Source organism: Sarcophilus harrisii, chromosome 3 (assembly GCF_902635505.1).
Source record: "Sarcophilus harrisii chromosome 3, mSarHar1.11, whole genome shotgun sequence".
NCBI classification, from domain to species: domain Eukaryota; kingdom Metazoa; phylum Chordata; class Mammalia; order Dasyuromorphia; family Dasyuridae; genus Sarcophilus; species Sarcophilus harrisii.
The window spans coordinates 586,272,063-586,285,820 of record NC_045428.1 but is presented as its reverse complement, the minus strand read 5'-3'; the positions used below and the strand labels follow the sequence as shown (position 1 = coordinate 586,285,820).

Genomic DNA, 13,758 nt, shown 5'->3' with positions numbered 1-13,758 from the left:
TTTCCAGAGGCAGCCTCTGGTGGCCCCCAGCCTGAGTGGTGGCTTGGAGCCCTCTGCGCCTGGTGAGGGCTTTTCCCTTATAAAGACAAGTTAGAGCATCTCATATGAGAGGTGCAGTCTTCCAGGGCTGCTGTGTCTTTCCCCTCACCCCGAGGTCTTCCTTAAGGAAGGCCTTAATGAAGGATGTCGCTCATGGTTCCATCAGCCTTGCCTGTGGTACCGCCATTGTCCTCTGCCCACCCGCCTCCTTTGACAGATCTAATGCTTGCACCCAGAGCCAAAGCTGGTTGCCAGAGAAAGGATGTGTCGGTGGGATGAGCCAATCCCCCGGTGCTGTGATCCCGTTGTGAGGCTGGGAGGGGTGGGCAGAGGGTGATGGCCCACTTTGTCCTCTTGTGGGAACATTGGGGGCGCCGCAGTTTCCCATGGTCACATTATTAATAAAGGTAAATAAAACCCTGTCCCAGGGCCCAGAAAGGAATAGTGCTCTGAGCCAGCCTGTCCTGGGGCCTGGCAGGGACTGCAGAGAAATCCCTTCAGACCAGCCAGACCCAGCTGCGCACAGAGCGCTCAGCCCGAAGCCTTCTGGGAGGTCCCCACCGAGCCCTTTGCCGAGAGTGTGACTCAGAGAGGGCCTCCGCTCCATGCTTCCTTCTGCTGGCCCAGCCTGGCTTTGGGGTCAGTTCTGCCCTCTTCCTTGACCAGCCTGGGTGCTGGAGGAGAAAGGGCAGAATTCGGGGCTCTCTGGCACCAGCCCTGCTTCTCAGCACGATCTGTTTTAGATCCAGCATGAAGCCGATGGCCAGAGAGGGGGGATTCCTGGGGGTCCCTTTCCAAACCCGTTTCTTGAACGTGCCATCTCGTCTACATGGAGGCAGCAGAGGGGCTGAGGCCTTGTGGGCTGGGTCCCTCAGCCACTGAGGGGAGGGAGGGGTGAATGAGAAACCCCAGTAAGTCTGGCAGAAGCGCTTTGCCAGCCTTAGAACCCCAGGCCAGGGTTGGCTGTCATCATGTTCTTGTTAGACTGTGCCTCCTCTCTACTCCCTGTTAACCAGGGGTTCTTGGAGGCCGGAAGCTGCTCTTGGAGGCAGGGGCTCTGGGGGCCAGTCATTCAGTGTTTCTCAGCCTCAGTTTCCTTATCTGTAAACTAAGAGGGCTTACCCAAGGGCCTTGAAGGCCCCTTCCAGCTTTGGAATCGATGGGAGGGCTTTGAGCCTGGGCACATTGCCTGGGCAGTCGAGGTTCTCGGCCACAGCCGGGCTGTGAGGAGAGGGAGGAGCTGCATCCATGGAGGGAGTGCTGTCTGATGAGCCTCCTGGCCACTGGAGCATGCAGAGGTACCAACCCCACAGTGCACCGGCAGTGGGGAGGCTGCTTGGCCCAGGGCAGAGATCAGTGGGCCTGCAGAGCAAGGGACCATCAGAGAGAATTTCTGAGGGATGCCTGGCCTGGCCTGGCCTGGCCTGGCCTAGCCTAGCCTGCTTGTGGGTGAAGAGGAGTCACAATCGGAAGACCATATTGGGTCAGATCTCGGATGATCACTCTGTGATGAGTCAGGGAGGGGCTTATCCAAATGATTCTCTCTGAGGGGTCGCTGACCCTTTCTTTTAGGTTCCTCACATAGAGGCCGGGACTTGCTCTGTATTTGCTTATGCCTTTGGGGGCCTGGCTGCTTGGGCCAGCTTAGATTTTCCTTGTTTGGGCTGGCACCCCAGGGGACTGTGGGGTCGCAGTCCCTGAGATGGTCAGGACAGGCCAGGACCCTTTGCCTAGAGCCCGCCATACCCCCAACCAGAAGTGATCTTGTTTGACTCTGTCTCCCTTCATACAGAGGCCTGGGGAAACTCCCCTTTGAGCATAGAGGCCAAAACAGTAGTCTTAGCACCCTAGACCTTCTCTGAGAACCTGAAGTTGATGGTCCAATGGTCACTGGTCACCCTTTGGGGCTCATTTCTGACTTTACAGTCATCCCAACACTGCCGGCCCCAGACTGGGAAAACCAGCCCTTGTGACAAAAGCCTAAAGCACAAACGTCCGATTGAGGCTGGAACATCCACCCATGTATGCCCTATGTGGTCCTGGTAGCCCACCGCCATGAGCTGGGATTCCTTCTCCTTTCTCCGTCATTGCCGTTTCCTCCGATTTTTGCCTCTTTCATTTTCACCGTGGGGCGGTCAGAGACCTTCTAGTCATCTCTTAGAGGGATTTATAGCATATCAGTGTGTGGCCAGTTAGCAAACACTTAAAGGTCTGATTTAAAAACCTGTTGGTGTCCTTTGACCCTTTATCTGATGAGGAAGCCCTCCAGTGCCAGAGATTTGGGTCAGTCCCCTTCAGGGGTGGGAGATCAGACCCTCTGTGGTGGGACTGCATGCTAATGTGGAGATTTCTTGTGGAGATTTCTCTTCCAGTTCTGCTTCTAGTGACGTTTACACAGAAAGAAAGGCCTCTTTTTATGGCCATAGAGCGAATGTTCAGGTTACCTTCAGATGAGTGTTGGGGGTTTGGGCTTGTTGGGGAGCAAGGTTCTGAGTGATTTGATGGGGATCAGCTTCTGAGAGAAACATAGCAGTAATCCTGAGGCCCTGGACCTTAGGAGTGCTATTGTTCTCACGATGTTTGTCAATGATCCTAATGTCTCCTAGCTTTAGGAATACTATAGTCTAGTCCTAGAAACTTTGCTGACAACCAGGTAACATTCTGTTAGTCAGTGATAATAGGGTCTCTGGGATAAATGGTGAGGTGCCTATGAGAGCACTACTCAGTTCTACCTCTGGGCCATAAAATGGGCTTATCAGTGACATGGAGAACCAGATCTCTATTTTTTCCTATAAATTTTCTTCTTGCTCCTATTTCCTAATCCTACTTCCTAACTTTGTCCACTTCAGTTGGCGTTACAATTAACTTTGTCCCTTGACTTGGAGATGGGTTCAAGCTTGCAGATTCTTTTGAGACACCTCACAACACCGGCCTGAGGCCTTTGGGGGGGGTCTCCTTTTGAACCTCAACAAGTTGGCCTAAGGGTCTCTGAGCAACAGAAGATCTTGGGAGGAGAACTTCTGCGCTTTGGTCTCTGGCCTCATCTGGGCAATGATCATGGGCGTGAACTGGGTGCCAACCTGAGTGGGGTAGGGGGTCAGCTCCAAGCTGGGCATTAGCTAAGCTGGGGTGGGAACTAGCTTGTGAGCAAGACACTGGCAAGGCTGTGGTGCTGACTGGACCTGGCTTCAACAGCTCCTTCTCCAGGAAGCCAGCTCTCCTTTTGTACTCACGTGGGACCCTATTGGCCCATTGCTTGTGACTCTGAGAATATCGTACTCCAAGCAACTTTTTGGGTCTGTGTCTTTAACACTCTGCTGGACCCTGAGGATGGGGACTATCCTTGTCCCTCGCGACAGGCAGTGTGTCACGTTGGTTAGAGCACTAGCATTGGAGTCGAGATTATCTGCCTTCCAATCCAGCGCCTTGACACCAGCTGTGTGACTCTGGGCAAGACACCTCATGTCTCTGTTTCTTTATCTGTAAAATGCCTCTGAGGAAACTTTTGGCTTTAAATCCATGATCCCTTCATATGTCCCCTCTGGCCCTAACATAAGCCAGTGGACACAGTGGACGAGGTGTGGGGAAGTTAATGTGGAAATACAGGTTCGGTGTAGGAAGTTGGAGAGAAGAAGGCTGCATTCCAAGTATCTGGGGTCTTTTGTAACGATGGGCTGGAAATAGAGCGGGGGAGATCCTGTGGCTTCGTTGGCCCTTTTTGGAGGGGGCCAGCTGTTAGGCGGAGGCGGGCCTGGTCCACAGTGCCTGTCAGATGGGCAACTGCTGCTCCTGCACCAGGAGCCCCTGTTCTCTTCCCATCCCTGTGGAAGACGCCTCCAGGTTCGATACTTGTGGACCTAGGGCAGGATCTCTGGGAGAGCTGCTGCCTGGGATGGTGGCGGGATCATGGCCCATGTGATTCTTTTACTGTCTAGAACTTGGGAGTAAGCCAGGGCAAGAAGGAAGGAGGCGTGAGGGTCTGCAGAACCCCCTCTCCTCTGAACACTCAGGCAGGAAGAGAGGATGATTCAAAGTGGGGTTTCCGAGATGCCCTCCCCTTTAACTCTAAAAGGCAGTCCCTCCCGTGGAGCTTCCAGGAAGCCACCCACAGGTTGGAGCCATCACACTCTCTTCTCCCTTACCCCCCCCCCCCCGCCACATCCGCCTGGCACTAGAGTGTCAGACCACTGTCAGCCCCGGTGTCATTTTGTACCTGCCCAGGCCTCTCACCAAGTGTCCTCCTGAGTCCCCCAGCCCCCTTTCCTCACAAAGGGGAGCATACAGGAGCCTCCCGACTCTGTGCATGCAGGCTATATGGGAAGGGTCAGCAACGAGCCACTTGTTGCCTCGTGTGGCCACAGCCCACAAGTAGAAAAGCGGAGGGAGGCCTGGCCCAACATTCAGGGATCGTAATATCCCGACAGAGCAGCAAGGCCGGGCCCGATTCACGTAGGGCTGGTCACCAAGGAATACAAGGAATGTTTTTATTTTTAAAATATAGTTTTATCTTATTAAATATTTTCCCAAGTGGGCGTAAAATCATTTTTGACACTCAAAACAATTGTGATTTTAAATTCCCTTGCTTCTGCCCTTCCCTATTCCTTGAGAAGGCAAGCAATTTGGCCTTGATTTTATACATATGAGGTCATATCAGCCACGTTGCAAAAGAAAAGTCAAAAAATACAAGAAAAATAAAATTGAAAAACTGTTTCAATCTGTACTCAGATTCCCACCGTAGCATTTTCCATCACGAGTCCTTTGAATTGTCTTGCATCATTGTATCAGGGAGAACAGCTAAGTCATTTGGACTTGATCACTGACTGTTATACTGTATACAGTATATAACAAAATAACAACACTGTGTACAGCCTTTTCCTAATTCTGCTTAACTTCACTTTGCATCAGTTCAGAAGCCATCTTTCTCCTCATTTCTTACAGCACAATAGGATTTCATCATACCACAACCTGTTCAGCCATTTCCCAGTTGACAGGACAGAATGTCCATTTCTTTTTTTTCCCCTGAGGCTATATTGGGGTTGACTTGCCCAGGGTCACACAGCTAGGAAGTGTTGTGTTTGAGGCTGGATTAGAACTCGGGTCCTCTTGATGTCAGGGTGGATGCTCTATCCACTGTGCCATCTAGCTGCCCCACCAGCCCTTCTTTCTAAAAGGCTGTTCCCCTCATCTTGATAGGAGGCAGTTTCTCTGCATGGATGTCCCTGTGTGTTCGTGTGTGGCCACATGCTCATGGACGTACCAGCTGGGATCATGTAGGAGATGGACTCGGTGGGCAGGGTTTCTGTTGGCAGCTCCTGGGCCAGGAGAAAGGGCATTCTGGGTATTCTGAAGAGGGGTGAATGTTAGCTAAATCTATGGAGTTCTTAAGCTGAGAGCCATGAACTTTTTTTTTTAATGTTTTGATAATTGTATTTTTCGTTATGATTGGTTTCAGTATAATTGTTCAATATAAAGAAAAAGGAACCTTGAGTCTGAGGAAGTGGAATTGGTTTTGAAGTATTTAACGTCCTTCCTCCTCTAACACTCCATAAGGCCTTGGGCTAACCACGGAGTTGGAGAGATGACTAGGACAGGAAAGTAAGACAGTCCAGCTTGTCACCCGCAGACCTGTGAAATGGGCTGTCCTGATAAATAAAGGATCTGAGCAGCTGGCGCCATAAGAGTCGGGTGAACTAAGCTCTGCAGATGGGGAAGGCTTTGTGAAGGAGATGGGAGATAGATGGAGAAGAAAGGCTTTCAGGTAAAGGAAGCGGTGTGAGCAAAGGCGTGTAGTAGTATATTAAAGAGCCGCTCCCCAGCGAAGGGGATACGTGGCAGTGGAGGGGGATGGGGTGGCACAGGGAGCTGGTGCTGGATGATGGAGGGCTGTGGGTTCTGGGTTTCTTTGTGTGCTGGGAGAGCAAAACCTGGAAGGGGAGCTTAGCCTTGGAGAACTCTGCCTTCTGCTGCCGCAGGGGCTTGATCCCGGGGGCTCCCCTTCATCCTCAATGTTGAGAGGCCGCTGCTCAGCCCGCTTAGAGGCGGTTCTTCCCCTGGGGAGGAGGACTTTGGAATGATCAGATCTGGTGAAGGTGGAGAATGGATGACCCCAACGGAGCCAGTCTTGCCTTCCCTGATGGGCTGGGAGGCTTCCTTCACGGGCCTCTCAATTCTGGTCCTTTCCACAGTCAGGGTTGACCAGAGAAGTCTCTTTCCCCTGGACCCTCCCAAAGTAATCATGAAAACCCTGGCTTTGGGAGGAGATTGGAGTCCTGCCCGGGATAAGAGGCCTGCACTGGTCAAAACCTTGGGCTGGGAAAAATCGGAAGCCTCTAGGAGTCTAGAGAGACCTGGTGCTGAGCCCAAGCTCTGCCCCTGCCTTGGTCATCTTGGGGTAATCCGTCAGCTTCTCACAAACTTCCATTGCTTTTTAGAGTTTAAAATTTTTTTATTGATACCTTAAAAAAAGGTCAACTTTCCCCCTAATATGTCCCTTATCCCTTTCTGCTATCTCCTCCCATTAAATGTCCTTTCCTTGTAAAACAGGAAAATGATAGAAACATTCATCCATAGGCCCCGGCCTTTCATCGTGTCTTTCCCAGTTTATCTGATTGTGGTCATCATTGAGCGTCACAGACCTCGTGGCCATCTTTAAGTTCTGAATTCTACTCACCTTTAGTTCCCACATCTCCCTGTGCTGCTCAGCGGCCCTGATATTTGTCATTTAAAAACAGAAACCTGACCTAGGACTTCATTAGTAGCAGAGAAAATTCCCCCTGTAGTCAGCTCTGTCAGAGGCAGGACTGGCACCCCATTCTTGGGCGGCCCCTCTTTCTTAGGGTGCAGTAACAGCGCAGTTTTCCCACCATCTCTTCATTGATGGAGAGAATTCTTTGCTATCACAAAAAGCACTTCTGGGAAGGTTTTGATAACATGGGGTCTTTTTTCCTGTCTTTGGCCTCCTAAGGACATTCAGTGATATGACCTCTGGGTCAAAGGATATAAACACTTGGGTGCAGGGGTCAGCACTCTACTGCCCGATCCACTCACTTGTTTTGGTGCTGCTGTCGGCCAGCAAAGAATGTTTCTTTTTTTTTCTTTCCTGAGGCAATTGGGGGTTAAATGACTTGCCCAGGGTCACACAGCCAGGAAGTGTTAAGTGTCTGAGGCCAGATTTGAACTCAAATCCTCCTGACTTCAGGGCCGGCGCTCTATCTACTGTGCCATCTAGCTTCCCCATTTCTTACGTTTTTTAAAAAAAATAAAACTTTCTTGAAAAACCCTAAACCCATTCTTAGCTCCTGATGATAGAGAACTCTGAGCCATCACCAGTTGTTTGCCAGTCCTGCTTTTAGTATTTGGTTCTTTTTTCCATTCCAAAGGCTGTTCCGGAACGGTTGGATCAGATCACCCTTTAGCCAGTTGCAGGTAAGCTTAGCTGTTTCTTCATAGATCCTCTAATATTGAATGAATGAGTGAATGAATGAATGAAAAACCTTGATTACGCATTTATTAGGCCCCAGGCACTGCGCTCAACTCTGGGGAGACCAGCTCTGTCCTCGATGCTTTTTTTTTTTCATTCCACAAGGCCTTGGGCTAACCACAGTGTTAGAAAGATGACTAGGAGAGGAAAATAATTTCTCTTTGGGAGAACTAGATAAAAGGGAATTATGGGATCCTGGGAGGATATCTTGATTGCCGGTGGTGGTAATGGTAATGGATTTTCTCTTTCTCCCCTCCATTCCGTCTTACCTGGGAAAATTCTTGGATTGGTGAGCGACCTCGGAAGAATTGATCCATAAACCCCTTTCTGGAAACAATGTGATTACCGTGATTGATGGGAAGGTGATTCCCCTAGAGTAGGTGTAGCAGAACTGACCATGGCTGCCGGGAACTAATCCCGTTCATAATATTCTTTGACATATTGTTGAATTGAAGCCTCAGAAAAAGCCGTATTCTTTTGGTCAGTGATTTGGAGAATTTCTTTCACATGGTTACTGAGTGTTCTTTTTCTGAAAATCATTTGGCACTTTAATGTGCTCACCGGTAAAATGGGTATAATCTTTACACGGCTTCCCTCACAGGATTGTGGTTAAAAAAAAAAAAAAGGGCTTTGTTTACCTCTGAAAATAGGCCCTGTTATTGGTCCTATGGTCTGAGGCACAGAAGTAGAATTAGAGGAGAGCTAGTAATAAATTTTTTGGTAAGAATTAATTAAATTATGATATAAATTTATAATATGTATATAAATAGATGTCATACATAGTATAGTATATACACATAATATATAATATATATTATAGGATATAAACATTATGTAAATATAATATATGTAAATATAAACATGTAAATATTATAATATATAAATATAATATATGTAAATATAAACATTATGTAAATATTAAAGAAAACATTTTAAAATCAATTATGAATTTAACCCACATTTCCATGTACAAAAAAAGAGTGGCAAAGGGGATTATATACAAGTGCAGGCTTATCCGAGATACTTTGTTTTGAGCCAAAGATATTTCTCCCCCCCAAGCCCCAAGAAGCCTGAGCAGGACCCTGCTGAGGCAGTAGTGCAGGAGCCTGTCCTGGTGCTTATTTTTCTGCCTTTTCCCACCTTGGAACCCACTTGTCTTTCCATCTCAAAGGGCAACTTTGCTGGTTTTAACTTTTGCGTGCTCTTCAATTGAGAGGATGGTTTTTCCTGGGCCCTAGCCCCATATTTTCCTCTTCCTGGGAAGCCCCTTACTTGGACTCGGGCCTTTGTTCCTCTTTGTCTGTCATGTGCCTATAGATTTGGATTCAGATCCTCTCTGTTTTTTTTTCAGATGAAAACTCCCAGGACGCCTCGAACCCTCTCATAAATGCACAGCCCCGCCCCAGCTACCTTAAATGAGAAATAATTTGTGGGTCAGCTTCCATTCAAAACCATAGCTCACAAGCTCCGACGCCAGCCCCGCTTTGTTTCTTTTACTGTTTCAAAACAAAGAAATGCAATCAAACCATAAGCAAAAAGGGGGACTTCTGCAATTGGGGGAGCTGTGAGATGCCCACGTGGCCAGGGAGTGAGTGGACGTGGTCGGGCGGTGCCCGCTGGGAAATGTGCTTGGGGAGGCCCGGGAGGAGCAGGGGCAGGTGAGCAGGGATGTAGCAGGACCCTGCTCTTTGGCTGCCGGCTGACCATTTCCCCTGGGCTGCTGCTCTCTGCTGTCCTCTGCTGGTCTTGATCTGTACTTCAGCTCCTGTGCTGAGCGGCTGCTGCTGCTGCGGCTCCTAGGAGGGCCTCAAGCCGAGGGGGGTCCGGGGGAGAGAAGCTCCCCTAGAGATCTGGGCCCCGGCTAGCTGGGAAAACCCTCGGGTCTTTCACTCTGCCTTTTGACCAGGCTAAAACAATCTTTGACATCTCACCGCTACTTTTGGTTTCCAGACATCGCAAAGTGGAAAAGGAGGGAGAAGGGAAGAAGCATTTATGTTGTTCCTACTGTGTGCCAGGCACCGGGTTAACTGCTTTACAGAGATCTCGTTTATTCCTAACAACCTGGGGGGTAGAAGCTGTCATTATCCCCGTTTTACAGTTGAGGAAACTGAGGCAGAGAGGCTAACCGACTTGACCAGCCTCACAACTAGAAGTGACAGAAGCTGGGTTGGAGCTCACTGCTTCCTGTTTCCAGGGCTAGCCCTCCAAGTCCTAGCCCGATAAAGCTGGACAGGGACAGGTGGTGATTGCACATCCCCCACCCCCGAAATCAAACTGCCGAACTCTGTATACACAGGGAAAAAGCTGAACTGGGGGAGGGGGGGCAGCCACGGGCCAATGGCTGTGAGTCCGGCCTTCTCGGAAGGAGGTGTGGATATTGGGGTGAGATTCCTGAGTGTGCGCCGGTGTACACGTGTGTGCACACATTTGTGAGTGTGCATGTGTGTACTTGAGTGTGCGTGAACATGTTTGTGAGTATGTATGAGTGTGCGTGAGTTTGTATGAGTGTGTGTATTTATGAATGTGTGTGTTTGCAGAGTGTACATGGAGTGGGTGTACAAGTGTGAGTGTGCAAGGATGTGCATGCACGTTTGAGTGTGTGCAAGAGGGCACATGAGTGTGTACACGTTTATATGTGTACAGAGTGGGTGTACAAGTGTGCATGTGCTTATGTGCGAGTGTGTGCATGTGCTTGTGTTTGTACAAATGTGTGCATGTGTGTGTGTGTGTGCACATGAGTATTTGCACATGTGTGGAGAAGGGGAAGGGACTGGGGGAGCTGGAGGAAGAACAGAAGAGGAGCAGACACCCCGGGGGAAGAGTGGCTGGTGGCGATTGCTACCATTGTCCCCGGAGCCTGGCAGGTCAGAGCCGACCGGGGCCGCGGGGCCTCCTGGGTGAGGAAGTGAGACCCAGGGTGGGCAGGCAGCCGCCCCAGAGGGACTGCCTGGCTTTTGCGCCCTGGGAAGCTTCCCTGAGGCGGGCTCTCTCTCTCAGCCCTCGGTCAGAACTGGCCCAGCCCTGGTGTCTCCCTGGGCCCAGCCTTGGTCTTGGTGCCCTCAGGGAAGCTTCCTCCTGGGTTGGGTAGGTTGTGCCCCGGGAGCCTGGATACCCCTAACTCCTCCCCCCCGTGCTCTCTGCTTCAGGAACGTGGGCGCGCAGCCGCGCAGACTGCCATGGACCCGGATTGTTATGCCAGCATGCAGGTGGGGATGCGCGTGGTGCGAGGGATCGACTGGAAGTGGGGCAATCAGGACAACGGCGAGGGCAATGTCGGCACGGTGGTGGAGATCGGCCGCCAGGGCAGCCCCACAACGCCCGACCGCACGGTGGTGGTCCAGTGGGATCAGGGCACCAGGACTAATTACCGGACCGGCTTTCAGGGCGCCTATGACCTCCTCCTCTATGACAACGCCCAGATAGGTAAAGCGAGGCAGGGGAGCAGAGCGAGCTTTTGTGTGGCTTGTGGGGTTCTCAGGGCGCTTGTGTGTATCTGGTGGGATCCCCGCAACAACCCGGGGAAGTGAGGGAGGGGATGGAGGTAGACGGGCTAGGAGACATGCCCGGGTCACACAGCGATGTGGAGTCGGAGGCTCCAGGCCCGTGGCACACACTGCTGACCCAAGGCCTGGGGGAGCGAGGACTGGGCCAGGGATCCCCTAGCACCATGAAGTTAGCCGGGGGGGGGGTCATCTCTGCATCCTTTGTTCCTTACCACGGACTCGGGTGTCCCCTTCTCTATAAGATGCAGGGCACCCCCACTCTGACCACAGGGGGGGCCTCACAGGCCCCAGGGGAGGGGGGCCACTCAGGCGTTGCCCATTTGTCCTCCCTCTGCTCTGACCTAAGGGGGATATGCCTCCTCCCACTTTACCGCATGTGATTGGCCCCTGGCCTCCGGGCCACTGCAGCTCATAAGGGAGGGCTGGGTTGGGAGCGCAGGGGGGGCAGGAGTTGGGACAAGAGCCGGGCCCTGGGGCGGGGGTGAGCGTGAGCTGCCCCACAGGTGTCCGACACCCCAACATCATCTGCGACTGCTGTAAGAAACACGGGCTCAGGGGCATGCGCTGGAAGTGCCGGATCTGCTTCGACTATGACCTCTGCACCCAGTGCTACATGAACAACAAGCATGACCTCTCGCACACCTTCGAACGCTATGAGACTGCGCACTCGCGCCCGTGAGTACTGACAGCGCCTCCTGCCTTCTCTGGTGGGGGGAGGGTCAGGGTCTCTGTGTGGGGGAGGACTGAGCACCGAGCTTTCCTGACCTGGGATTTGGCGGCCTCCAGGTTGCCCATTGGCCAGGCCCCCGATGAGTCCGAGGACGGGCCCAGCCTGACGCTCGCTCCTTGCTGCCAGCCGGCCCCAGCGCTGGCGTGAAGTTGTGTGGCGAGCCTCGACCTGGTGCCCGGCCTTGGGAGCTGAGCTCTTGGTGGACGTTCCCTGGCTCCGACATGTGGGGTCCTGGGTGGGTGAAGGGTCACCTGGGATTGTTGCCTGTGGTCATCTTGATTCTGTGGATTTACTCTTGCCTGGGAGCACCTGGGGAGCAGTCAACAGAGAGGAAATAAAAATAACAGACATTTACAGAGCACCTGCTGTTTGCCAGGCACCTTGCTGAGTGCTTTGTATCATCTCAGAACCCTGAGAAAAAGGGATCCTTGTGGAATGAGGAAACTGAGTCAGACAGAGGCGGGGCCAAGGTCACAGCCAGGAAGTGTCTGAGGCTGGGTTTGAACTCTGGTGGCCCCCGCTTCCTGGCCGGTGCTGCGTGTCCCCCCTGGGGCCCCACAAGGCACGTCCTGGGCTCCCAAGGACAAGACCAGTACTGATCTGGCCAGAGGAGTTGTGTCCTTCCTCCCAGAGTGTCTTGGTCCTAAAGTGGGGGGACCTGCGTCCTCGCCACTGAGAGTGTGGGGCAGAGCCTCCCAGGTGTGGAACGTGGCTGTTGCCAAGGCTGGGAGATGGGAAATCTTCCATGGTGCTGGGTGAGTGGGGTGGGATGGCAGGGCAGGGAGGAAGGGCTGAGAAGGGAGAGGCGGGGAAGGAGCTGGGTCTGGGCGGCCAGCCGGAGTCTCCCGCTCCTATGGGGAGCGTTGTGGGAGATGGACTGGGGCAGAAGGTGAGGTAGGAGGCCAGAGGTGATGACGGCCACGTGTGGAGGTCCCGGGGCAAGGAGGCCGGGGCACTGCGGAGCTCCCACTGTGGACCTGGGCACGGTCTCAGAGTGGCCATTCTGCCCATTGCCTTCTGGCCTCCCCTGCTCTGGAGGCTGCCTGAGACATGTGGACCCTCTCTCCCACCCCAGCCCGAACGCTCTGCACTTGAATCCACTTGGGCCTCAGGGCTGCTTCCTGAGGATGCCTTGGGTGCGGGGGGCTGCCAGGCTGACTGGCCTGCTCGGGGAAAGTGCCCAGGCTAGAGACCCTGCAGCCCCAGAGCCTTCCCCAGAGAGGCAGCGAGCTGGCCAGGGCTGCTCCCCTCCCACTTCCTATTTCTGGGGGCTCAGAGCCAGGCCATTCCCAGGGCGGGCAGAGGGAGGTTGGCCTGGGCTGGGAGAGCGCACAGTTCCATTTCTGGGTCATTGGCCCGGAGGTTTTGGGGTGCCAACAGAATCGTAATAAATGACCCTGGTGAAAGGAACCAAATCCGGCCCCAGGACACAGCCTCGGACTGTCTTGAGGCTGGGGGGTGGGGGCACTGAGGGCAGATGCCTGGGGCCTCATGGCCCTCACGCTACAGAGGCTGTGTCCTCTAACTCGCAGTTCCAGCTGTTAGATGGGGGCCTGCTGCCTCGGTCTCAGCCCCGCAGAGAGCAGTGGGGGAGGTAACATCTCAGTTCAGAAGCACTTGCCCCACTGACCAAGAGCCTGTTTTCCCAATTCTGAGCTCGCTAGAGCAACCTGAAAGTGACAGGATCGTTGATTTGGACCTGAAGGGGGACTCGGGGGCCAGCAAGTCCTACTTCTGCCTTTTACAGATGGGGAAACTGAGGCAAGCAGGGGAAGTGACTCACTAGGTACAGCTAGTGTCTGAGGCTGAATTTGCATTCAGGTCTTTCAGTCCTGCCTTGTTCAGACTTGGACCATCTCTTCTCTTTCTGTGCTCTACTTCTGGGAACGGTTGGGAAGGTCAGGAATATGGAGAGCCACTTCCTCCAGAGGCAGGGCTGCTTAGGGAGGCCTGTGTGGAGGCCCCGTGCTCAGATCGAGACCAAGGAGCCATACCCTGCTCCATGG

At 52.7% G+C, this 13,758-nt stretch overlaps 1 protein-coding gene across 6 annotated transcripts in view; it reads left to right on the top strand.

Moving 5' to 3' along the window:
- The window catches only part of MIB2 (mindbomb E3 ubiquitin protein ligase 2), a 48,218-nt gene that overhangs the window by 25,946 nt on the left and 8,514 nt on the right, over window positions 1-13,758 (top strand). For 4 of the 6 annotated variants that reach the window (XM_031963029.1, XM_031963032.1, XM_031963034.1 and 1 more), the window contains 2 exons: window positions 10,666-10,942; window positions 11,526-11,697. In XM_031963029.1, coding sequence (XP_031818889.1) covers window positions 10,666-10,942; window positions 11,526-11,697 — 449 coding nt within the window. Of the gene's footprint in view, window positions 1-7,418; window positions 7,465-10,665; window positions 10,943-11,525; window positions 11,698-13,758 lie in introns of all 6 variants that reach the window. The other 2 variants (XM_031963030.1, XM_031963033.1) reach the window with 1 other exon arrangement.